The sequence below is a fragment of the Rhinolophus hipposideros genome, assembly GCF_964194185.1.
Source record: "Rhinolophus hipposideros genome assembly, chromosome: 20".
NCBI classification, from domain to species: Eukaryota; Metazoa; Chordata; class Mammalia; order Chiroptera; family Rhinolophidae; genus Rhinolophus; species Rhinolophus hipposideros.
In genome coordinates this window covers 32,744,334-32,768,988 of record NC_138066.1, presented here as the reverse complement: position 1 = coordinate 32,768,988, position 24,655 = coordinate 32,744,334, and the positions used below count along the sequence as shown (strand labels likewise).

General features: G+C 46.5%; 2 protein-coding genes across 4 annotated transcripts; both read left to right on the top strand.

Moving 5' to 3' along the window:
* The first annotated feature begins 440 nt into the window (after positions 1-440).
* ATP5MC1 (ATP synthase membrane subunit c locus 1) lies at positions 441-3,302 on the top strand. Of its 3 annotated transcripts, none has more exons than XM_081028201.1 (5): positions 441-526; positions 1,109-1,156; positions 2,096-2,173; positions 2,567-2,745; positions 3,087-3,302. In XM_081028201.1, the coding sequence occupies exons 2-5, from the start codon at positions 1,118-1,120 to the stop codon at positions 3,199-3,201; spliced, it is 411 nt and encodes a 136-aa protein (XP_080884327.1). In that variant the 5' UTR covers positions 441-526; positions 1,109-1,117; the 3' UTR covers positions 3,202-3,302. The 3 variants fall into 3 exon arrangements, with proteins under 3 accessions (XP_080884327.1, XP_080884326.1, XP_080884328.1); XM_081028200.1 differs by having other exon boundaries at positions 490-596; XM_081028202.1 differs by lacking the exon at positions 441-526 and adding an exon at positions 538-630.
* A 6,292-nt stretch (positions 3,303-9,594) lies between these two features.
* Positions 9,595-24,067, top strand: UBE2Z (ubiquitin conjugating enzyme E2 Z). The gene is made up of 7 exons (XM_081027668.1): positions 9,595-9,983; positions 11,863-11,935; positions 13,957-14,144; positions 16,414-16,525; positions 18,910-19,022; positions 19,666-19,756; positions 21,995-24,067. Exons 1-7 carry the CDS (start codon positions 9,661-9,663, stop codon positions 22,163-22,165), a joined length of 1,071 nt encoding a protein of 356 aa, XP_080883794.1. The 5' UTR covers positions 9,595-9,660; the 3' UTR covers positions 22,166-24,067.
* The last annotated feature ends 588 nt before the right edge of the window (positions 24,068-24,655 follow it).

Sequence of the window (24,655 nt, the reverse complement as noted above, 5' to 3'; positions counted from 1 at the left end):
AGGGTATTACTGCAAAGGCGTTGGCTCCCCCAGCTCCAGGCGGAACGTCTCGCGGGATCTCAGTCGTCCTTGGAGCCTACGACCCGACTACAAATCCCAACATGCAACGTGCCTCAAGGCCGGTGCGACCGAATGAAGGCGCAGGTCCAAGGTCATGTGTCTGTCTGCGTAAGGCGTCCGGTCATCTCTCACGCCTTTTTCTGCAGCTTCCACCTTAGTCGCCATTTTGTGCGGGAGGTTATGGAACCTCTGAGTCCCTTCGTCTCTATGGTTGAGCGTTTCAGGGATTAACCAATCGGAAGCCAGATCTCAGAGGAAAACCCCGCCTTCACCCGCATGAAGGCGGGTACTGCCACGAAGCTCCTGTGGAGAGAGAGGAAGAAGCTCGGGAAAACCAATAAGAAAGGAGGTATTGAGGACGTTAACCAATGGAGGTACGGGAGGATTGCGGCCAATGAGAGTGGGGGGACCCCGGGACACGTGGGTGGGAAAGCTGAGCGCTGAGACCTAGAGCTAAAGCTGCTGGGTGAGTCAGTCACCTTGAGCGGGGCGAGCGCCGTGGTCTGAGCAAGGGCAGCAGGGCTGTGGGAGTGCAGGTGACCTGGAGTCGGGGGCCAGCGAACGGCAGGGGTATGGGCTGGGCTGTGTGGACGGGCATTTGCCCCAGAGCCGAGAGAGATGGTGGACATCTATAGCCTTAACCATTAATGTTAATTCCCAACGGTAATGAGCGATGAACTGTCCCGGCTGAGGCGGGCGGAGGACAGCTGTGTAAAACTGGCAGGACCCTGCACGGCACCTGCCCAGTATTGGCCTCCAATCTTCCCGGGAGACCATCCTCTTTCGCTACATTTCCCTCCTGGGGCTCGGGCCTCCTGCCTCTACTTCCGATCTCCATGACCTTCCTTTGCAGACCTGCCGCGCTGAATGTGGTGGACCGGGGAGTTCGCGCTGTCACTCTGACCTCTAATGCCCTCCTCAGCTGGGGGCACGGTGCAAGGAAGAGCGGGGCCCAGGGGGGTCGGGCGGGGGTGAAGGGGACGACCGAAGGTCGCCACTATAAGGAAATAACGAGACTGTCAATGGATTTTTTTTTTTCCCTTTGCAGACTGAAAAAATGCAGACCACTGGGGCACTACTCATTCCTCCGGCTCTGGTAAGCTGCGGCTCCGGGGTGCTCTGTAGTGCCATCAATGTTTAATGAATGAACCGAGAGGAGCTTGGCATCCTGACGATGCTTTGGGGAGGTTGTAGGATGTGATGCAGTTAACCCCTGTTTATTTGGACCTGTAAACTAAGCTATCTTGGCTTGGGAACGTGGTCGGAGAGTCTGAATCTAACCTTTACCCCCAGTCTGGCTTGGCCATAGCAAGACAGCCCACTGGCTATAGTAAGACAGCTCACTGAAGCCGTGATTCTCTACCTTCGCTACACATTTCGAATTAACTGGGGAACTTGAAAAAGCACTGATGCCCGGGATTCACAGACTCTGGGAATGGGGGTGGGACCCATGCATCTATATTTTTTAGAACTCCCCACGTGATTTCAGTGTTCAGCCAAGTATGAGAACCACTGCACTAAAATATATTTCAAGAAAGCCCTGTTAAAAAAAAAAAGAAGGAAAAAAAAAGAAAGCCATGTTACAAAGGGCTCTGCTTAGATGGCTGTTTTAGGAGCCTCACCAGTCTTACTGATCCACTCCATTCAGGGTATGAAACAGCGAGTACCATTTTAGCAAAATAAGCTTTCCTCCTACTGATTCCTTTGGTGATCTGGGTTCAAACCCTTCCTGTACCTGGTTTGATGTTAGTGTGGAGTGTTTCATTCTGGAATACTGATTAGGGCTGTGCCCATAGAAGTGAACTTTGGTACCCAATTTTAAATGGGAAGGTTGCCACTGCTGACAACACCAGGGTCTCAGGACAGCTGTGTCTGGTGTAGGCCTAGTGGGTAGAAACAAGAATACATTAATTGACTTTGAAATATATCGGGCTTTTTCTGTTTATAATATTTACAGTAATTTTTGACAGAAGCTCATCAATTAGGCTTTTTTCTCTTGCCTGATCTGGGGAGATGTGTCCTTCTGATTTTACAGATCCGCTGTTGTACCAGGGGTCTGATCAGGCCTGTGTCTGCCTCCTTCCTGAGTAGGCCAGAGATCCTATCGGAACAGGTAAGGGAGTATGGGCTTTCTTATGAATTTCCCTAGAGGTCCTTCGAGTTAGTTGAGTTGCTTTAGGCCAAAGTAGGAGGAGAGTTAGAGACTCTGTGGTGGGTGCTTCAATAGTTCTAAGTACCCCCAAGGTGAGCATTATAGGTGAGACACTTGTAAAAGTAAAGTTTCCCTAACCCACGAAATTTCCCTAGCCCTGTCTGAAAATGGTCCCTAAAACTAATTCCCAGAATGCTCTGCAATCCAAGCCTTCTGTACTTGACAGGCAGTTTGCCAACAGTTTCAGAACTCAGGTGGGTGGGGTGGAAGGTGGAGTCAGCCACCTGTCCTTGTGCCTCACTATCTCCTTTTTCTCTCTCCTTCCCTATTTCCTCTCTCTCCCTGTCCTTCTAGCCTTCCTACAACAGCTCCCCACTCCAGGTGGCCAGACGGGAGTTCCAGACCAGTGTTGTCTCCCGGGACATTGACACAGCAGCCAAGTTTATTGGTGCTGGGGCTGCCACAGTGGGTGTGGCTGGTTCAGGAGCTGGCATTGGAACAGTGTTTGGCAGCTTGATCATTGGCTATGCCAGGTAAGTTTGGGGGTGGCCTAGAGCATCTCCCACAGTAAATTCCATCTTATTTGGGGGAAGCCTCAGCAGGAGGCAGTCCTTCTATCTTCCAGTTGATTTACCTCCTGTTTTTTCCAGAAGAAACCTCTGTGGTTTCTCTGAATTGGAATTTAAATATCCTTCTAACCTGGCTCACTTAAACTTACCATGTTGGTATTATGCTTGCCTGTCCAAATCCCCAGGACATATGCAGGCTAGGCCTTATCCCAGTTTCAGCACTCCCCATTCACCTAAACCTATGTGTGTCTTCCACTGCCACCCATGCCCTCACCTTTTCCTTTCCATGGATCTCTCTCTGACAGGAACCCATCTCTCAAGCAGCAGCTCTTCTCCTATGCCATTCTGGGTTTTGCCCTGTCTGAGGCCATGGGGCTCTTCTGTTTGATGGTCGCCTTCCTCATCCTCTTCGCCATGTGAGGCTCTATGGGGGTCACCTACCCATCCCTGCTGCTTTGACTTCAGGCCATGCCCAGTGCTGGAGTGTGCTAAGTTTTACCATTAAATACAACGTTTCTCTAAACCCATATGCCTGTGCCTCTGTCCTTTGCCCTCGGGGAGGGTCTTGGTAGACAGGTGGGACAAGGAAAGTGATATTGGGTCAGCCATTGGTGATTAGGAACTCCTCAGGGCTGAGAAGTAGCACTGCCATGACTGTAAGAACAGGAGGGGGTTCTCTTTATCTCCCAGGGGGAGTGTGGATTTATTTAAGTAATAATAATTGGTGCTTTCTCCCTTCAAATTTAGTGTAATAATATGTAATATTTTTGAGGAGCTTAATTTGCACCAAGCTCTGTACCAAGTGTTTTAATGTCGTTATCTTGACAACCCTGTGAATTATAAGTACACAGGGTTGTGCTTAAAATTAGACCTGTTTTGCAAATGAGGGAACTGAGGCTTAGGGAAGCAAAATAACTTGTCCAATCACAAAGCTGGTAAGCTGCAGACTTGAGGATTCCCCCTCAGGCCAGCCTAAACCTTTAACTGTGTTGTCCCACCTATTTTCATTTTGGCCACACAATTGAGGTAACATAGATGGGGAAACTTAGTCCCAAAGAAATTGCATAGCATGTTAGAGGTGGAAGTAGGCCTCCATCCACTTGCATTCAGCCCCACTTGTAAATTTCATTTTCATTCCCAATTATCCTTTCTTAGAGTGCCAGGATGTTCTTGAATAAAGCAGGTTTAGGCACACAGTCTCTGCTCTTGGAGAATTTACAATCTTAGCTTTGCTAGGGATAAAAAGGGTGTTTGGGAATGGGGGACAAGTGAACCAACCAAGTGATGAATTGCTTAGATTTTTCACGAAGCATCTGGTGGTCTAAAAGTCTGCCCAGTTGGCTAAAGAGGACCGATAACCTAGGTAAGATATAACCTGATAACCACAGCTGCTGCTTCTCCAAGCCCTAGCAGGAGCAAAACATGGACAGAAGGAACACAAAGAAGCTGGTAGACATGGTCTGTCTCAGATTGAACGGTTTCAAAAAGAGTAATAACTTATAAGTGGGACCCATTTTGTGAAAACTTTTATACCTCAACTTATTGTAAAATTTCTGTGAAATAGTGAAACTAGGAATATTCCTAATTAGTGTCAACACCGAAAATATGAGTCAATCAGATGGATTCAATTTATATGCAATTTAAAGACAGTCACGCAGGTACTAAGCATCCTCCTTAGGAGTCTGGGAAGGAAAAGAAATCCTGAAGGCGTTTGGGGTATCAGCAGAGTGGAAATAAGAGAGAACGATGTCATACATTATGGAATATGTGGGTACAGAAGCTATGTTCTGTGGAAGGAAAAGCAAGGAGGCCAGTGTGGTGATAACATCAGCTTACATTTGAGCACTTGTGTGTCGAGCGCGTTGCTAAGCACTTCCCATGAATAACTTCCAACATCCCTATGAAATAAACCATTTCATAGTTAAGGCAACTGAGGAAGCTCAGAGAGCTGAGATATCCTGTGAAGGTCCACGAGCTGGTTTATAAAGCTGGGATTCAAACTCCAGAACCTGCGTTCTTATCACTATGCTGAGTCATCTAAGGTTTGTACAAGTTCAGTGACATGTTCAAGATCATACAGCAGACCAATGGTTCTAATCCAAATCCATCTAACATTCATTCAATAGTCACGGTCTTCTATCACAGGATTTCGAACCTCGGCACATTTGGGGCGAGATCATTTATTGTCGTGGGGCTGTCCTGAACATTGTATGATGTTTAGCAGCGTCCTTGGTCTCTTACTCACTAGAGGTAAATAGCGATCTCCTCTCCTCCAGTAGTGACAACCAATTGCCAAAGAACATATCTTGACAAATGTCTCCCGGCTGGGGAGCAAGTCACTCCCAGCTGAGAACTACTGGTCTACCATAATCTGCTGCTTGTCCTTTTAGCCTCTTCACCTTAAGTAACTCAGGGTTGTATACATCAAGCTAGTGATAGAACCTGAAGCAGAGCCCGGGAATCTCAGGGCCAAAGAGAAAGAATGGAACTGAGGTTGAACTGGCAGCTGAGATATCACCAAGGGAGCAGTGGATTAGCTCGTAATTCTGTTACGTAAACAGAATGTAGTAACCCTCTGGGATGTCAGGCTGGCATCCTTGCCAGTTTACTACACTCTGGTAGTAATCAAGGAGCAGCCCCCAGGGAAGGTGGTTGCCTATTCCCGTGAAGCCCCAGGAACCTAGTTTTTACCAAGAGGCTAGTAAGGATTTCCCTTCAAATGGGCTCCAAACAGCTTTGGAATTGCTGGACTTACAAATTCACTTGATCTTAGCCAAAAGGCCGAGAAGCGATTGGACTTACAAATTCAAATCATCAAGGTTGGGGATGTGGTTGGTGGCCCATGGAGCCCTAGCGGGTCAGGGGAGAATACTCCTCCACCCCCAATCAGGCTAGTCGGTCCATTACCATTGAGGTTTTTATCTAGGGTCCAAGTTCCAATTTTTCCTTTTAGTCCAGGATTTTATGACCTGGAGGGGGACTCATCATCTCTCGCTGGCATTGAGCCCCAGACAAAAGGCTGGGCCCTGGGGGTGGGGGGCTGCTCCAGAGGGCAGTGGGACATAGGACTTTGGGGAAGGGGAGAAGAAGGATCTTAACAATGTATCATTTTAGAGAGAGTTGAGGCACAGCAGGGAATTGGACCCCAGGACACTTGTTGGTCTCTATCCTTGGAGGGCACTTGCCTAGTTGCCATGAGCAAGGTTCTACTAAACTTTGTTGCATTAAGAGATGGCTCAATGCAGGGCAGTCCAGTGCTGGGGAGGGGAGAGGCTTGGATCCAAGTTCCTGTAGGAAGACCAGTTGAGTCACCCATCCCCAGAGGGCATGAGAGCGGCTCCAGAAGACACACTCTTGCCATCCGGCCAACCTGCCAGTGAAAAGCAGCCAGGTGTTGCCTTGGAAAAATCAGTGAGCACTGGACTAAGTAATGCCAACTTAAAAGTTTCTGCTAACCTCTCCCTCGATTCTTCCTCTTCCCCAGTTTAGAGGCCTCCTGGAGTTCCCTTGGGAGCTGATGAGCTGGTCCTTTAAGCAGCTGCCAACCTCTGCAGCTCTCAGGCCTTGACTTGCAGATTCTTTGTGCCAAGCTTGGCTCAGCCTTTTGGAAAGAAAACAGGCATATCTGAGGAGGAGGAGGAGGTGAAATCCTAAAGATCTATGGCCAGGGGAAGGGTAACTGGCTACCATGTCCTCATTTCCAACCTGTTAACCATTTCTGCAGCACCCATGGAATGCAAGGTCCTAGAGATACAAGACAGGTGCTGCATGTTTCCTGCCCTAGAGGACGTCATTTGTAGTACCTAGACAGATGAGTAACCAAACCATTAAAATAAAAACTAGTATGTAGTATAATAAAGGTATGAATTACTCCATAGGATGGTGTTATTAAAAATGACTAAATGATAATAATAATATGCCTGGAGGTGTTAAGGCTTGGCTAAGAAAGTAATATTCCAGCCAGCCTTGAAGATGAGTAATAATGAGTTAATAATTATTGAACATTTACTCTGGCCAGGTATTGTGCACATTCATTGTCACTTTTTTATAGTACTATTATTTTACTAATATTACTGATGAGGAACTGATTCTTCGTGAGTTTAAATAACTAGGATTTCCCCTGGTTGAGGGAAACAGTATTCCAGATAGAGAAAATACAAGCAAAGGCCTAGAGGAGAGAAGGTACATGGGCAAGTGAGGTGCCAATTATCGGGACAGTGCTTGCCAATTTACAAAACACTTCTGAAAATGTCACACGTAATCCTCAGAAAAACCCTGAGAGGTGGGAAATATTACCATTCTATGGATGCAGAAATTGGCTAAAATTGGTCTGCAGAATGCTGCAGATCTAAAGCTTGAGCCTCTTTCTTCTGGATCTAGGGTAAGTTTTCTGTTCATTGCCCCATTGCTAATGGACCTTGTACTTAAAAACAATGGTCCGGTAGTAAGGAGCGGATGGACTGAGGATTCCTCTCACCCCACGGACCATCTTTGGGCCTCTGTAGTCTGTACTTATGGAGTAGTGTTTTTCTTTGTGTGAGGTTACCCAGTGAGTTGACTCTTGACCACCTTACTAAATAAATAATACAATCACCCAGAGACCTGCCCTTTCAGAAATAGTCTGGTCTCTTTATTATAGAGTAGTAAAACACTATACCAACAAAAAAGGAAATCTGTATGAAATATTGTATTGATTCATTTTACTACATGTTAAGTACCTAAGCTGTGCCAGGCCCTGTGCTGGATTCACAAATATATGGTCTAGAGCCCCAAGAGTGTGATGTGTGTATGTGTGGGGGTAGGGGTGGGGGGGAATAAAGGGTAGAAGCAACAGGTACCAAGGGACCATAATTGGTACAAGGTAAAATGCGGTTAAGTGTGAGAGAGTTGCAAGCTGTGACCGTATTATATAGTGGTTAGAACTTTTGCTCTGGAGTCAGACAGAGTTGGTTTACAACCCCCATTTCTGCCACTTGTTCAGTATAACCCATGTAAGTGACTGAACCTCTGTAAGCCTCTGATTTTTCTATCTGTCAGAACTGACTAATGATAGTACTTACTTCATAGGGTTGTTGAAAGGAATAAATAAGACAAAATATACAAAGTGCTTGGCACATATTAAGCATTCAATAAATGTCAGCAAAAAACCAAATATTTACGGTTTGAATAGGCAATAGATGCCTATTCAATACATGTTGGCCATTACCATTGTAGTCCACAGTCCCTTACTGGAAAATGCACAAAGTTGTGAAAACTGGATTTTTTTGAAGACAAATTTGGCGGCAAAATATAATCCAAAGTAGGCGACTCGGCTGATTTAGTATGAATATTCATAAATGTACCCAAATTGGTATGAATATTCATACATTTTGCTGTAGAAATATCGTTTGGTTACTTTGCACTGCTCCAGGCCCTGCTGAGTGTTACTCTAAATTCTGAAACACATCTGGCCCCCAAGGCTTTCCCAGAAAGATTATAAACTTGTATTCTTTTTTTTCAAGATTTTTTTTTTTTTTTTTATTGGGGAAGGGGAACAGGACTTTATTGGGGAACAGTGTGGACTTCCAGGACTTTTTTCCAAGTCAAGTTGTTGTCCTTTCAGTCTTAGTTGTGGAGGGCGCAGCTCAGCTCCAGGTCCAGTTGCCGTTGCTAGTTGCAGGGGGCGCAGCCCACCATCCCTTGTGGGAGTCGAACCGGCAACCTTGTGGTTGAGAGGACGTGCTCCAACCAACTGAGTCATCCAGGAGCTCAGCGGCAGCTCAGCCAGCTCAAGGTGCCGTGTTCAATCTTAGTTGCAGGGGGCACTGCCCACCATCCCTGTGGGACTCGAGGAATTGAACTGGCAACCTTCTGGTTGAGAGCCCACTGGCCCACGTGGGAATCGAACCGGCAGCCTTCGGGTGTTACACGGAGCTCTAACCATCTGAGCCACCCGGCCGGCCATAAGCTTGTATTCTTGGTAGGGAGAAAAGGGAAAGCTTTCTTTAAAAGGCTTCTGTTTTTCTTAGACCACCACAGTATTATTTTTCACCTTACACATCTCAGGAACGTCCTGAGGAATCCTTCCAGGATTTAAACTCACAGCCCCCTGCTTGATTCCAGTGGAGTCAAGGACTCGTGGGAAGAAAAAATACTGAGCTTGGAATCAGGAGGCCTGATTTTTCTTCCCTTTACCAAGCTCCTCTACGTCTGTTTCATTATCCCTATGGCAACGCCTAGCAAGTGTCTGGTATTTAGTAGGCTCTTCATAAATATATACTTGAATAAACTGGAAAACGGAGTTTTTCACTCGCAGGTTGATTCCTTCCTTCCTCTTGGTCCTATTGTGGGCAAGGGGCAATGGCAACCTGCCCTCCGTGGGTGAGGGTGCCGGAAGGATAAATCATAGAGCCTTTCAGACAGCAAGAGACGTAAGCGAGTCCACTCAATCTACTCAGCGCCTCCCTACGGGGAAGCTGGCTGGATCCCCGATCCTACACCATGGGCACCTCTGAGGGTCGTTCTCAAGAGGGCACATGGTCCTCCTCTTTCACCCCTTGAAAATAAAATACTCTTTGGAACTGGGCTCTCAACTGCACCTACGCGTGGGGGTCACGCCTCAGAACCTCGTCACGCAAAGCGCGGGGCCAACACAGGCCCTTAAGTCGGGCTCGGCCGGCTAGTTCCTCCCCCACCCGCCCTGGAGGACCGTGGGTGGACGCTCTTGCAGAGCGCCTCTCGCTGGTCGGGGAGGGTGTGGGCGGAGCCAGCGCTGCCGGGCTGTGGCAGCGGAGGGTGGGGACACTCTGGCCCGGCTCTCTGTGGTGCGGGAGCGAGAGGGAGCAGCGGCCGCTCTGGTCGGCGGACGTGCTGCCGAGGAGTCCCGGAAGCGAAGCAGCGATGGCGGAGAGTCCGACTGAGGAGGCGGCGACAGCGACGGCGGGCGCCGGGGCAGCGGGCCCCGGAGCAAGCGGCGTCGCTGGCGTTGTTGGCGTTAGCGGCAGCGGCGGCGGGTTTGGGCCGCCTTTCCTGCCGGATGTGTGGGCGGCGGCGGCGGCAGCGGGCGGGGCCGGAGGGCCGGGGAGCGGCCTGGCTCCGCTGCCTGGGCTCCCGCCCTCGGCCGCTGCCCACGGGGCCGCGCTGCTTAGCCACTGGGACCCCACGCTCAGCTCCGACTGGGACGGCGAGCGAACCGCGCCGCAGTGTCTACTCCGGATCAAGCGGTGAGCCGGGGTTTTTCCTCCCCCAGCCCCGAGCTCCGGGCTCCGACCTTCCCCGCCCCCCACCCTCTCCCACTACGGCGCCCCCGCCGCCCCCGCGCTTCGCTCGCGGCGGCCCAGCTGTGAGGCCCGCGACTTGTCCGCCCGGAGCGTCGGGATCCCAGTCCCCTCTCCCCCCGCCCCCGGCTCCACTCGCACCAAATCCCTCCTCGGAGTGCCCGGGTCCGACCCCGCCCCTCGGCACCCTCCCGTGAGCCCTTCGCCTCCGTGCCGGACACCCTCCCCCACACCTCCCGCCCGAAACCCGACCCTGGCGTGCTTCGGGAACACCCTCCCGCCCTCGGCGCCACCCCTCTCCCCCCTCCCCACGCCCGCCGTGCGAGATGCTGCCTGCAGGCCCCACCCATCGGGTCCCCCGGTCGTCTCTTCCTGAGCCCCGTTTGTAACACACGCACGGCTTGCTTTCCCTGGCCTCAGACTCCAGACCAGCCTTTCTTTTTATTTCTCATCTGCTCAGATCCCCTCCGTACGGTCCCTTCCCACGTCTGGATCTCTTACCTCGTGTACCCACGATCTCCCCGTTAACCACTTTTCCAGATCCCCAAAGCTGTCCACTCACACCTGTTCCAGGTACTCAGGTTTCTTCCCACCCCCGTCTCACTCTGGCTCGTAATATCCTACTCACGATATTTCTTTCCTGTGTTTTTTTTCCCTCTGGATCATCTGGTTTAGTTTTCTGGAGCAAATATACCCAATCCAAATAGAAGAGCAAGGTCCTAACTCCTTTTGGTGCTTGCTTCTTGGGCGACTGATCTTAGGCCATATCATTTAATAGGTGATACTTACGCAAAAAATTTTAGCATAGTACCTGTCGCATAGGAAAGGGGTGATGCTTTTTAACCGCTGTTAATCTTGAAATCTGTTTCTTGGTGACCAGACTCTTTTCCCCCTGCTCCCATCACAATCATCCTCATCTAGGTATTCTCATCCCCCACTTTCCAAGTCCCTTCAAGTTTAGCTCTACCCACATTTCAAGGTGGTAATGAAAATTAAACAGCACATTGTGTGTAAAGTACCTGGCCCAGTGCCTGACAGGACAGTTTTCCAGTCCTGACATACGTTTGAATTCGGCCAGTACTTCTTTGCTCTGCTTATTTGCACTTTATGTCCCTGTGTTCCTTAGTAAGTCCCGAGCTTATTCCCACCTAGAATGTCCTTTAGACCCTTGCTCACAACTGATCCATTCTAGTTTGTGAGATATGTCCTAGAAATCCTCGCACTTCTGTGTTATCTTCCAGATGTGAGATTCTCAGCAATTTCAGAGAGTGCCATCCCCAACTTGAAGAGATCTCCGCCCTATTAGTCTCCTGGGCAAGATCATTGCTCCCTGCTAGCTCACTTGCTTTATATAATCCCCTTACCAACAAAAGGCTGTGTGGTTTGTGGAATTGATGTTTTGTTGGAGTTGATGGTACATTCCCAGTTACTGAAAAATCTTCATTTAGCATTCAGCTGTAGTACCTGGGAATCTCGGAGGTGGGGAGTGAATGAATTACCATGTAGGAGGGAATGAGAGTAAATGGGATGTGGCTTTTCCAGGGTGACATCTGATGCCATTGGGATCTCTTTTTCCCCCCCCTTTTCTTACCCTCCCCCTGAGGAAACAATGCTCCTTTGATGATAATTTCTCTCTGACTGCCTGACAAGTATTCAGCTGAGATTTCTCAGCCAACAAGACAGTGCAACTATTTGTGGTACCAAGCACCACTTTCTCGAACCCTGGCATCACTGAGGCGATAACAACTGTCTGTCCTGCTCAAGGGATTCCCCTTTTTTCTCCTCTCCCTCACTCCCTCCCCAACCTCCTTTTGGTGTTATACAGGGATATCATGTCTATTTATAAGGAGCCTCCTCCAGGAATGTTCGTTGTACCTGATACTGTTGACATGACTAAGGTATGTAACTTGCTGGGGTTTGGGGGTTATTGGGAAATTGGGCCCATAAAGTTGGAAGAGCCTAAAAGAGATTATCCAATTCACACCTCTGATTACATAGATAAAGAAATCAAGCCCCCAAGAGAGTAAGTGGCTTGCCCGAGGTTACACAGTGAGGTGGAACAAAGCCTCGAACAGATGTCTGTTATTAAGGTGCCCATACGGTAGGTCCTGGTTGGCTTGGAAAAATCCCAGTTTACACTTACCACCTGGCTTCACTATTAATAGGGCAGTATTTCATTCTCAAAAGTGTTCCAGTTTGGGTGATAAATTATGTGGTCACCCTGTCCATTGTACTACCCAGCTCTTACCCCATCCCACCACTCTTGATCTTTAAGTATGCTGCTATAAATCAGATACAGAGAAGGTTAAGAATGGGGCAAGCTTGAGTAAACAGTTTTTGCCGTAAAAGGGCGTTGTTCAGGCTCCTGTTCACCCAAATACCATTCCTCTCTTGTCCTCCACACACAAACACAGAGAAAGCTTAGTATGTAATGTCAAATTTCTCTGATGCTGTGTTTCCCTGAAAATAAGACCTATGCGGAAAATAAGCCTTAGCATGATTTTTCAGGATGACATCCCCTGAACATAAGCCCTAATGCGTCTTTTGGAACAAACAATATAAGACCTGGTCTTATTTTCGGGGAAACACGATAGGTACGTAGGCTTCTCTGTCATTGAGTGCTCTACCCTCAGAAGTGAATTTACGCTTGAATTGATGTTGGGAAGAAATCAGATTTCCTAAATCTAGTGTTTAAATGAAAAGTCATAGTTGCAAATTTCTTAGAGTAAATATTCAGGTTTTGTATTATTGGTATCTATTTTGTTTTGAATAGATTTCTCTTTCAATTGATTTTTTTTTTTCTTTTTATGTGGTTGGAAATGTTTTTCCTGGGACATCTTGTTCTCAGTCAAGTATCAATGTTAATATGCTAGGGTTCCCAGAATTGATGCCACGTTGATACCAGTTTAGCTTGCTATTCCAATGACTAAGGGCTAAAAGATAACCTAGGGAGTCACCAGGGTAAGTTAGGGACTATACACTGAAACATTGGATTGCAGGTCCTTTTTCCTCTTGCTGTTCAAATTCTAAGCAGACTTACATGCATGCTTACAAGCTTTTGTAGAATAAACCTAACTGAGTTCATAGGGAAATCTTGGTCAATAATCACGGCTGGAGGAAGAGACTAGCGTTCTGTTAAGTGCTACTGCATTTTATTTATTTTTTTAATTAACCTACAGTGTTGGGGAAAGTTCTGGGGATGGTGTGATGGCTCTGGACCCTGCGTTTTCCCCGTTTTTCCTTGTAGCTTTGATGCAGCTGGATGCTGCCTGAGCCACATCCTCCACAGTAGGTTTAATCCTCTGTAGAGGAAGCAGACACCCTAGGCTTCCATCACAACCCTCCGCTCTGCACTGTTACTGGCACTGGTGCTGTGGCTTCCAGTCCTTTTCCTCTTCCATTCATCTTACCTCCCCTTTGTGCCACATAAATGGAGGCTGGAGTTGCATCGTACGCGTGTTGAACCTGGGCAAATCCAAGCATACGTACTCAGAAAAAATATGTATTTCTTAAAATTAAACATGCTAGGATAATACTTTACAGATGCATATTATATTTTGCACATTGGTGTTCTATCCATTTGTTATACATAACTGATCAGAGAAGGCCGAGCAAAAACCATGCTATAAGGGAGTTTTAAGGGCTATTCAAGGGTGATTTTGATTAGATTCAGTTTTCACCTCAGACTCTAATTTTTAGAATGTAACCCTGAGTAAGATGCCACTCCCCTATAGTGGGATTTCTTAAAATTCTAAACATATTTATTAATGTGAGTACAGGCTGTTCATTCTTCACAGTGAGGATATGGTATATGGATACCAAGTGAAAGTCTGCTTTTGGCGTGGGTAGCAAGTAGAAGCCAGGAGGGGTTGGGATGGGACATCACCTCACAATTTTGAGATGGGGTTTTATTTTGCAGATTCATGCATTGATCACAGGCCCATTTGACACTCCTTATGAAGGGGGTTTCTTCCTGTTCGTGTTTCGGTGTCCGCCCGACTATCCCATCCACCCACCTCGGGTCAAACTGATGACAACGGGCAATAACACAGTGAGGTTTAACCCCAACTTCTACCGCAATGGGAAAGTCTGCTTGAGTATTCTAGGGTAAGAGGAGACTTCTAAGTGGCCAAGTTGGTTGTTAGCACATAATGACTTTAGGCCAGCCTTTATCAACCAGCGTTCATCACCTGAACTACAGAACACAGAAAATGATTGGAATGACTGTTTCCTCAATTCTGTCAGGATGGTACACAACTAGTACCATTCTAGATGCAAGAGAGAGGTTCATTCACTACGGACAGTGGATGCCTTAGTGAAGTGGTGCTCCCTGAGCAGCAGCAACACCTGGGAACTTGTAGCCATGCAGCTCCTTGGGCCCCACCTGAGACTTATATCAGAGATCCTAGGGCTGGGGCCCAACAGTCTGTCTTACGAGCCCTCCAGGTGCTTTCTGGTGCACACTCCAGTTTGAGAACCACTTTCTTAGGGCATCGGGCTTAATTCTGTCCCATACAGGTTGAGAAAGGCTGCAGATCTGTGCCGTTCAAGATTGTGGGTGTCTTATTTTTGAGTCTCAATGAGTGGCTTTGGAGGCGGTGGTGGAGATGATGACTGTGTTATTTTAACAACTGAATGAAAAATGTCTGAGGTTGGAAATCATATCAGATACGAAACACAGAAGTTTTAAGTACATTTTGTTTCTGGGTGCTACTAAGATTTTTGCTTTATGTAGTTCTCATCCATTCCTTTTAATTGCCTTTGGGGGTTAAAAATTCAGAATGGAAATGTCTTCTAGTATACTCTGGATTGGTCTTTTTAGTGGTCTGAATTTCCCTGGGGCAGAGAACAAGTGCAGGTTGAAGTTGAGAGAATTGCCCAGTGGTGATACTGTTTTCTTTCTTCCAGTCCACATTTCCAGGTTTGTGGGGGGGACAAGGCAGTTGACAGAAACTGGACACAGGATTCTTTTTTTTTTTAATCTCTCAGACGCAGGGATAGCGCTGTGATTGTGGCAGTGAAGAAATCCTTTAAAGGAGATTGTTCTTAAAGAAGTCCTTCATGTCATAAGGGTATATATTGTCTCTGCTGGTAGGATAGTGGTCCATGTAACCCACAGTGGTTACAGGAAAGGAAATTTATTTGTTGCTTCTGTATGAAGTTTGTTCATGAAAGTGTTTTGTATTAGGCACTCCTTCATTAGGCCTATATAAAACTATTTTGAGCAAACATCAGCTCACAGTAGAAACAGGGGAAGTAAGATGGTGGGGTAAAAGTGGCAGAAGTATGTTGGGTGAAAAAGGAGAAGCTCCCTGAAATTGAAAATTTGTCACGAAGGATCAGAGTGGAAAATTTCCAGGCATTCTTAGTTGACTATATTCACTTTATCAGGCTTATTTCTTTCTACCCAGAAAAAAATACCAAGCTAACAAAAGAAATTTAATGAACGTTTAACACATTGACGTGAATCCTGAATATGTGAAGCCTTGGAGAGTGCAAAGTCTAGAGTTTGGGGAGGAGCAAAGTTGAGAAGAGAGCAGGTTGAGCGGCACTGAAGAGCAATCTCTGATGAAGTTACTGTCCCAAATCACTTACTTGGGCTCTCCTTGAGTCCAGCAGGGAAAGAGAATTGGCCAGTGAACTTGAACAAGCAGTCCTGGCTCAGGTTGTGTTCTGCTTCCAGCTCAGGTGCCATCTCTTCAGTTAATTGTGCTACAAATAAATGTCATTAATGTCCAAGCTGCCTTCCTCCTTCCCAGTACACAATCAGATTTATGAAAGAGAGGCAATTTTGGTGTTTCTCTCTTGTTTTTCATGCATTATTTTCAGACCCTCCCCAATCTAAACATGCCCCTTACTCCCTTCCTGTCTTCGGAGTTCTGTAATCTTCAGAAAATTCGACACCCTTTGGGGGCTTGATAGAAAACTGGATCCCTGATCATTAACCCCACTACGTGGCCTCTAACCAGATAGCTTCAGTCCTCTCTGCTTCTGCTCAATTTCTCCCTCCTCACTAACTCCATCACACCCATAAATAAATAAGCCCTTTGAGATTCTTTCATTCTGATGAATGGAACCTTCCCTGGCTACTGTTTCTTTCCTAGCCCAAAGAAAATCCCCTCCAGAGTTATCTCGCTTGCTTTCCCCTTTTCTTTTGTCCCACTTGATAAGAGGATTAGGCAGTTGACTGATTTCTGGTGAATGAGGGTGAGGCAGAGGCTGGGAAATTCCAGAATATTAATAGTGAAAGAGAAAGTTGAGTCACTTAAGATGGTGCTGCTAGGCCCCAGGGTACTTGTGCACTGGTCTTTCTGTGGCGGCCTTTCGCACCTCGCTCTGCCTCACCCGCCTTCATTCCCTCTGATGTGTTTTGCAGGACGTGGACTGGCCCTGCCTGGAGCCCAGCCCAGAGCATCTCTTCCGTGCTTATCTCCATCCAGTCCCTGATGACTGAGAACCCCTATCACAATGAGCCTGGGTTTGAGCAGGTAAGGCTGGTGGGCCCGGCTCTGCCGTGTGGAATATTGGGTTTTAGGAGAGCTCAGAGGTTGGCTTAAGGGTTGTTTTTTAACTTGGCTCAGCCCCATGTATTAAACTTACCGCTATAGGGCAGAAAAGGAGCTGGCAAGTGTGCTCCTTATTGATGAATGTTTTTCCTTGTAAGTTACAATAATGTCAAGTTATTTCCATTTGACTTGGATTAATCTACCATGTGGAAGTCAGTGGAGTCATTTGGAAATTAATTCTGAGCCTGCTTTGGGGGCTATTGCATCCGGTGGGTTCTTCTCATGCGTCCATTCTCCGGTATCTCCTTGAAGTGATCTCCAGTGACTACCGCTGAGCCAGACATTGTTCTGGAGTTAAGAAGTACGGTTGACTCATGAATGACACACAGTCGAAAATCTGTATATAACATGAGACTCTACAGTGAGCTCTTTGCGTCCACTGGTAACACCAATTGCAGTTGGAAAACAGTATTTTGACCTGTGGTTGGGAATGCAGACACTGTTTTCGATCTGCTGTTGATTGAATCCGCAGATGCAAAACCTGCAGATAAGAAGGGCCAACTGTATTTACTGAAAAAAATCCACAATAAGTGGACCCCACACAGTTCAAACCTGTGTTGTTCAAGGGTCAGCTGTACCATTACCTGCAGAGCCAAAGGAGCTAGCTAGTCATTAGTTAGGGCAAGAATGTTTAGTCAGCCCTACCAAAGAGAAAGTAGAGGAAACACATTTTCCAAGGGTATGCTATATGCCAGACACTGCCAAGTTTTTATATATAATTTCTCCTTTGATCCTTATACTAGCTCTCTGAGGTAAATATTGTTATCCACATTTTCAAGGATACACCAGATCAGGGTAGGACCCAGGATGTCCCTGGAGCCCAAAGTTCTTCCATTGTTCCAAAGTGCCTTCCAGGATTACTCAGGAGCACAGGAACAATTCCAGTGATATTCCCAAAAGATAATAATTCAGTCTAGGTGATTAAAACAGCTTGATTCATTCTGAAACTATTTGAGGTAACGCTAACATTGATCATTCTTCTATATACCTGAACAAAAGGAAACGCCCTTTAACAATGAACAAAAATTAATCCCTGAACCATTTTTTCCGAACAAAGAGTGGATTTAATTTCAGGAGTAGGTAGAAATGGAGATGGACTTCATTGGCTAACCAAGAATCTGATTTTTATTTAGGTCTTTCTTTCTTTGGAAATTCAAGAGATGTGATTTTTTTCTTAATACTTGCAAATGTTCTTGGTTCATAGCACCCTCTTGTCTTGGTAGTTTTTTCATAGTTCCCCAGGCAGAAAGAAATGCCAAACTGTTCTATTTGTTAAGTAGTTAGGTCCACAGAACTTACTTCTTTTCTAAATAACTATAATGACTTAATAATAGGATGTATGCCCCTGTTGGGCGCCACACACAACTTTTAAAATCTTGGAACCACATTGAACCCATCACCTTTGTTTATGACCCCCACTCTTTTTGTGTGCTGTACTTGCTATTTATAAAAGTAGTGACTGAATATCCAGCATCACAAAGATAATAAGTCATTGAAAGTAGTATAATACAGTTAAAACTGAACTAACTACCTGTCTCAAGCACTATAGTAGTTCCCAAAGTATTTGACAGATGTTGAATACCATGGTTTTCCTCAAAAAAGTTTACAACGTCCCACAGTGCCCCTGTGTTGCATTTGGGGAACCATAGTAGTAGGCTGAAAGTATATATCTTTCCTGTTCGTGTTTTCATCAGAGGCCAAGGCTCTGACCAGAGTTGATGGTAGGAGGAACATTGAAGAGTTAAAGGAGAGGAGACTGTGCTCCCTTCCGTTTACACCCACACGTTTCATGTTAGCTTTCTAGACCAAAAGGAAGTTTTCCTTTTGAAAATTTCAAGTTCTACTTCTGATAGATTGATAATGGTTGACTTAATGGGAGTAGAACCCTGCAGACATATAAAGGAGTTAACCAGGAAGCATCCTGATGTGTATAGGTTTTCCAGACTGAGATTCCTAACGTCATTTATACCTTTTGTTCCACCATCATTCCTATATTTGGGTATTTCCCACTTAATCCTTATCTGAGAGGCCTTTCATTTTAAGCTCTGGAAAATTTGATGGATCTGGTTTGCTGCTGATAGGTCAAATGACCCGTAACAGAGAATAGGTATTGGTACGCACAGGGGCAGGTAAAAGGTCTCAAAAATAAAAGGCTCTTCCTGGATCTGCCATACAGTGGGAAAGGTATCCTCTTAGTTTATGTGCTTGGGTCACATGCCCCATACTAATCCTGAAGCCTCTTCCCATTGGCTTTTCTCTTGGCCTAAATTTTGTACTTGGATACTGTGGTGTCTGTCACATTTCAGGAGAGACATCCAGGAGACAGCAAAAATTACAATGAATGTATTCGGCATGAGACCATCAGAGTAGCAGTCTGTGACATGATGGAAGGAAAGTGTCCCTGTCCTGAACCCCTACGGTATGTGTCAAGAGAGCCCACTTGGTACTTGTTATTCCTTTTGGAGATTTAGCCGGTTCATACCTTTGAGAACCTTTGGGGGAATGTCCAGTGTTGCACCAAAGCACCAAAGGGAGATAGAGAAGAAGTAAGTTGCTTTTAAAGAGCATGTGGTTGAGGGTTCCCCGAGAGGAAGTTCAGAGAGTGCTTCTCTGTCCTTGGAGTACGCCTGGCCTGATGGGAAAGGGGAGCCCCCAGTTTGCCGAGAACCTGGACATATTAAAGACACTTAACTGTTCAACAGCCAAATGAGGTGTAGAGCACTTCATAAGAAACCCATTTCTTAATGTTCAATTTTATTTCTAAGTGTTAAAACTGGAAGAGCAAAGTCAGAGTTAATGAAACAAACTTCCTAGAAGAATTTTGAATAAGGATTAGGATTAGGGGTGGCCTTTGAAAACAGATGAGATTGAGAAAGTCATGAGTTGAAGTTGGGATTCAAATGATTGGTATTAACAGTCACTCCCATTTTATAATCCCTAAGATATCAGGGAAGTCAACCCTGGGCTTGGGGACGCCAGCTGTTTAATTTGGCGTTAAGGTTAGATGATGAAAGGGTGACCCTTTTCCCCCTTGTTCTTAAGCTCCTCTCCTTGTTTTCCAGAGGGGTGATGGAGAAGTCCTTCCTGGAGTATTATGACTTCTATGAGGTGGCCTGCAAAGATCGCCTGCACCTCCAAGGCCAGACTATGCAGGTAACAGCCTCTTCTAGTGACTCCAGAGGCCTTACCGCAGCCCATGTAAAATCCCCACAAGGGTGACATCCACATCTCTCACAGAACTCAGAGCCGAAAGGAACCTGGTTCAGTTGAGTAGCTGAGGCCCCAAGAGGAGACTGACTTGCCTAAAGCCAAATGGAGGTGGTTCTGAGTTCCTGGCATAAAGTAGGTACTCACGAGTAGAATCTGAACTATCCTTTCCAGCCTGGAACTCCTTCCCTTCTTGGTCAGTAGTCTTTTCGAACCAAGAACATTCAGCCCTCTCAGTCTTACGGATTGTAAGAATCGTCTATTGGAATTCCATCCCTAGCTCAGAGGGGTGCTAATAGAAAGAATGGAAGCATTGTGTATACAGTATTACATATTGAAAGATTGCTATTACAAGATGGGAACTAATTATTTTCTGCCTCTACTGGGGAAATGTGCTTCCGCTTCCAGTAAAAGTGCAAAATTTAGGTTTGTTTTAAAGAAGAGGTTCTGATTAAACCAAATTGTACATAGGCTCAAATATAAACAACCTGGTTGGTAAGAGGGTGTGAACCCTCTTGTCTTGAAGGACCAGTTCTTGTCTTGGATCATTTACTGGTGGACTTATTTAGCAATGTGGTGACGTGCATAAGTGACTAAGACCTCTGCAGGTTCCCCCCAGGTCTTCTTGGGCTCTTTCCCTCACCCAGCCAGCACCACCAGCAGGAGGAGTAAATGTCTTATTTCCTCAGGTGCTGCTCAGAAATGTTAGCTTCCCTATCCTTCCTTCAAGGCCTTCCCACCCACGTGCCACATTGAAACCCAAAGGTCAAGGACAGCTCAGGGGTAACTTGTTTCCCGAACCTTTTTTTGCGAATATATCGAAGATGATGAATGCAGTGGTTTGTTCCCCGTCAGGAATTCTCATTGCTGGTATCCAGCAGCATTTCCAATATTCATTTTGTTAAGGAAAAATAACTCATGATGAGGGAAGGAAAGGGAGGAGCAGTATCTGGAGAGGAGGAGAGTGGTTAGAAATGGAGCCAGTGATGAAAGAAGGAAGACAGAGTAAGTGTGGAGTTCAGTCTTCGGGAAGTGTAACCCTCATAAATGAAAAGTGCAGGCTGTAGTTATGGTGACTGACTTGTGTCCACTGGTCCCTGATAATGAGGGTAATTGTGGGCAAAAGTGTGGAAAGAGTTTATGTAGGAGAAAAGAATCGTAGCCTTTTTGTGACTGCCAGGGAAACAGCTCTCCATTTGTTTGGTCCCTGGCCATGCTACTTTGCTATTGCATTCTCTATGTAGCATTTTAAGTTCTGTTCTTTAAATCTTCCATCCCAACTGCAGTTATTTTGTAGACTTTAAGGACAGTGAACCCCTTTCTATGTAATGTTTAGAACTATTTCATCTAGAATAAGAGGGACTAAGGTCTAGGCTAGGTGATCCTGGCTTGATGCCCAAGAACCTGGACAGAATTACGGTGATTGCTCTTTGGGGAAGAGTACAGGTGCTTACTGAGTTCCAGACTTGCTTGTGACCATAGAAAAGCAAATTACCCTTTTCGAGTACAGTAAGTCCTCACTTAACATTGTTGATAGGTTCTTGGAACTACAGCAAAATGATAAAACGAAATCAAATTTACCATAGGCTAATTGATGTAAACAAAAGGAAGTTCCCAGGCAGCTCATCAATGTTAGAACATAAAGACGTTGAAAAACGGTGTTATTTGAGGACTGTATAAGGAATGAAGGATAATTTTCCCCTTGTATATGGTTTTTATGAGGTTAATGAAAAACAGTCGGGGGTGGCTGGTTAGCTCAGTCGGTTAGAGTGTGGTGCTGATAACACCAAGGTTGCTGGTTCGATCCCCACATGGGCCACTGTGAGCTGCACCCTCAAAAAAATCAAAACACAGTTACACTGAATTATTACAGTCCTAGTCTTGAATTTCTTTTCCCTGTCTGTTTTGCCTGTACTGTGTCCCCCTTCCTCATATTGGCTTACTTTTAAGGAATGCAAACACATTTGAATGTTGGCGCAAGCCAGACCTGTCTGGGGCAGTGAATATGCCATGATACTCTTGAACAAAGATTATGTTGTCCTCTGTTCGGAACGGCCTATGCTGTGCTCTGTTCCTATGACTCAGAGGTGGAGCATGCGTTTGACATGGGCCCAAAGCTACTCTCTAGGGTGAGCCACCCGGACTTGAATCTTCCATCCTATCCCGCTTGTCTCCTTTCCACAGGACCCTTTTGGAGAGAAGCGAGGCCACTTTGACTACCAGTCCCTCTTGATGCGCCTGGGACTGATTCGTCAAAAAGTGCTGGAGAGGCTCCATAATGAGAACGCCGAAATGGACTCGGACAGCAGCTCATCTGGGACAGAGACAGACCTTCACGGGAGCCTGAGGGTTTAGACCCTGCTCCCTTCTCCCTTCCCTCCACTCGAGAGTCCCAGCAAAGTTCCTCCCCCCTACCCCAGGGACGGAGAGGCACTGTGTATCTCCCTCCAAACGTGACGTCATCCTGCAAGATGGCAAGAACCAAGCAAGCTTGGATCCCAGGGTGTGGGAGTGGGGCGACTGTTCCCCATCTGACCTCGTTGGCTCTCGAGCATCTGGGGCTATGTTCATCCCATATCAGGGGCCAAGGTACCTATGCAGGAGCACCTAGGGCGAGGGCCTCTGACAAAAACAAAACAACCAACACACCTCTCCACAGGGCCAGCTCCTTAGGGATAGGTGGGAGACAGAAATTGCAATCCCAAGAGGGAGTGTGCCCAAAATGATTTAAGGGGATACCTGGAAGGGAGCTTGGGGTGGGGGGTGCTGTCTGTGACACTTAAGCAGTCTGGGTGGTTGTCTGTCTGTCTGTTTTCAGTCTTGAAATGGCTTCCCAATGCTCTTTTCCTCCTTGCCTCTCTTCCCCCATTATTTCCCATGGGCCAGCATAATTTTGTTTTTCCTAATTTATAGTCACTGTTCTAGACAGACCAAAGAGAAGGAACAGTGGTGGAGTCTAGGCTGCTAATCAGTAAGCTTTACCTAGCACCTGAGCACCTTTCTCTTCTGCCCTCCATTCCGTCACCCATTTCTAGATTTAAGTCAGGAGGTAAAATGTGACTGGGACTGAACCAAGGTTTTGGTAAAGCCTGCAGTCACCATAAGAAGCTGAAAATGCTGTTTCTTCCCGCAATCACTGATTTGAAAAGTTTCCAACACAGGCACCTGCTGTGTGTATGGGATTAGAGCCACTATATAGAATAGTCTCTTACCGATTTTCATAAATACTAGTCACAATGAGGGTATTTTTCCTGGGGGCGGGGTGGAGTGAGGGCAGAGACTGATGCTAGTCCTATGTATTTTGTTTGGCTGTCCTTGAGTATTTTCATCCCAGCCTGTAGTCCCCATTTCTCACTTCAATGCCAAGGGACTGTGGGGAGCAAGGGTAGCCAATGGCAGAGGAGATTGGGCTGGAAATCGAGAGACTCCTTCCCTTCTCTCCCCTCCCGCCTTCCTCCCCACTCCCAGCTGCTCTTTGTCACTGGTTCTGATGGGTGTTTGCCTGGCTGTGTTGCTTCTCTATCTGTATTTAGCTGCAGTGATCCTTTAGCTGGTTGGCTCAGAAAAATGTGCTTTAGGTGCCCTGTGGTACTGGGCATCGAAGGAATCCACCCTTCCCCTTTTTGATGCAGTCTGCCCGTTTTCCAGATTAACTGTTACGGCTCTCAGTGGGGTATCTGATCCACACGACCGACGCAGTGCCCCAGTCAATGTCTAGCCACGTATAAGGGAAAGGATAACTTGTACCTGCTCTGCCAGCTGCTATGGAGGCCTCTGCCTTGTGGATCATGGGACTTCCCTGGGGAAGTTGGGAAGGGGGGTGGGCACAAAGGAGAATGTCCTACTTGGGAGAGCAGGAAGCAAAGAAACTGGACAGGAAGGGGGTCTGGGGAACAGAAGTTTATGTTGGATACCTGAAAGCTGGGCCTTTTTACAAGGAGACTCAGAAAGGGACCCTGCTTCCAATTTCCCTCTTCCATTCCCAGAGCTAGTAGTACAGGGCTTAGAAGAATGCCCTTGGTCTGTTGGTCCAGTGTTGTCTGTCATCCATTTAAGTGTTCCCACTTTCAAGTGACAATCCTCTCCTTGGCCCTGCCATGGGCAGAACATGTCTGGCATACTTGCCTGACTTCAAGCCCTAATCTTGAGTTGAGGAAATATATGCACAGGAGTCAAAAGAGATGTCTTTATATCTGACTGTACATAAATGAAGTTTTTTTTTTCTTTTTGGTGCAATAAAGTTTGTTTTGGCAGAAGGAGGAGGCGCCTATGGGTGTGGGAGGGTTTGTGTAAAGGAAGAAGTGGATCATCTAGCAACCACACATCTTGCTTGGGCCAGAAATTTGTCGGAGAAAGTGCTCAGTGAATTGCCTGGGAGCTGAAAACGGGTTAAATGATGTGGACTGCTAGTGACAAGTTTTCCATCAACCAGAAATAGGGTCCTTGTTTTGAGGCTGTATCTGGCAGTCAAGGAGAGGAATGCCATCTTAGCCTCAATTGCTTCCAAGGAAGTAACCGATTCAGAAACTGCAAAGTGAGCATGTCCTACAAGGACAGGCAGAGGTAGAGATGGGCTTAGATTATATATCCCCTGCTAATGGAAGGGTATCTAAGTATGGATAATCCAAACCATTGGGTTTCGGTTTTCTGCTAAACCAGCCCTTAGGAATTTAGCATTCAGACTGTGAAAACTGCTTGACAACTGTGTCCCAGCTCATCGTCACCTTTCCTATTTTATCAAAGGCTTTCTGGTAGAGACTTTTCCTCTTGGCTGACCATTTATGCAGGAAGAAATTAAGTGTCCTGCCAGCCTGTGCTGTGCAAAGTGGACTTGGGTTAGTGGGC

Excerpts from the sequence above, each read along its gene's own strand:
- ATP5MC1 (XM_081028201.1), top strand. The coding sequence starts at position 1,118 with ATGCAGACCACTGGGGCACTACTCATTCCTCCGGCTCTG. Across the intron at positions 2,174-2,566 it reads CAGAGATCCTATCGGAACAG|CCTTCCTACAACAGCTCCCC; the intron begins GTAAGGGAGTAT and ends CTGTCCTTCTAG. Across the intron at positions 2,746-3,086 it reads TTGATCATTGGCTATGCCAG|GAACCCATCTCTCAAGCAGC; the intron begins GTAAGTTTGGGG and ends TCTCTCTGACAG.
- UBE2Z (XM_081027668.1), top strand. The coding sequence starts at position 9,661 with ATGGCGGAGAGTCCGACTGAGGAGGCGGCGACAGCGACGGCGGGCGCC. Across the intron at positions 9,984-11,862 it reads TGTCTACTCCGGATCAAGCG|GGATATCATGTCTATTTATA; the intron begins GTGAGCCGGGGT and ends GGTGTTATACAG. Across the intron at positions 14,145-16,413 it reads GTCTGCTTGAGTATTCTAGG|GACGTGGACTGGCCCTGCCT; the intron begins GTAAGAGGAGAC and ends TGTGTTTTGCAG.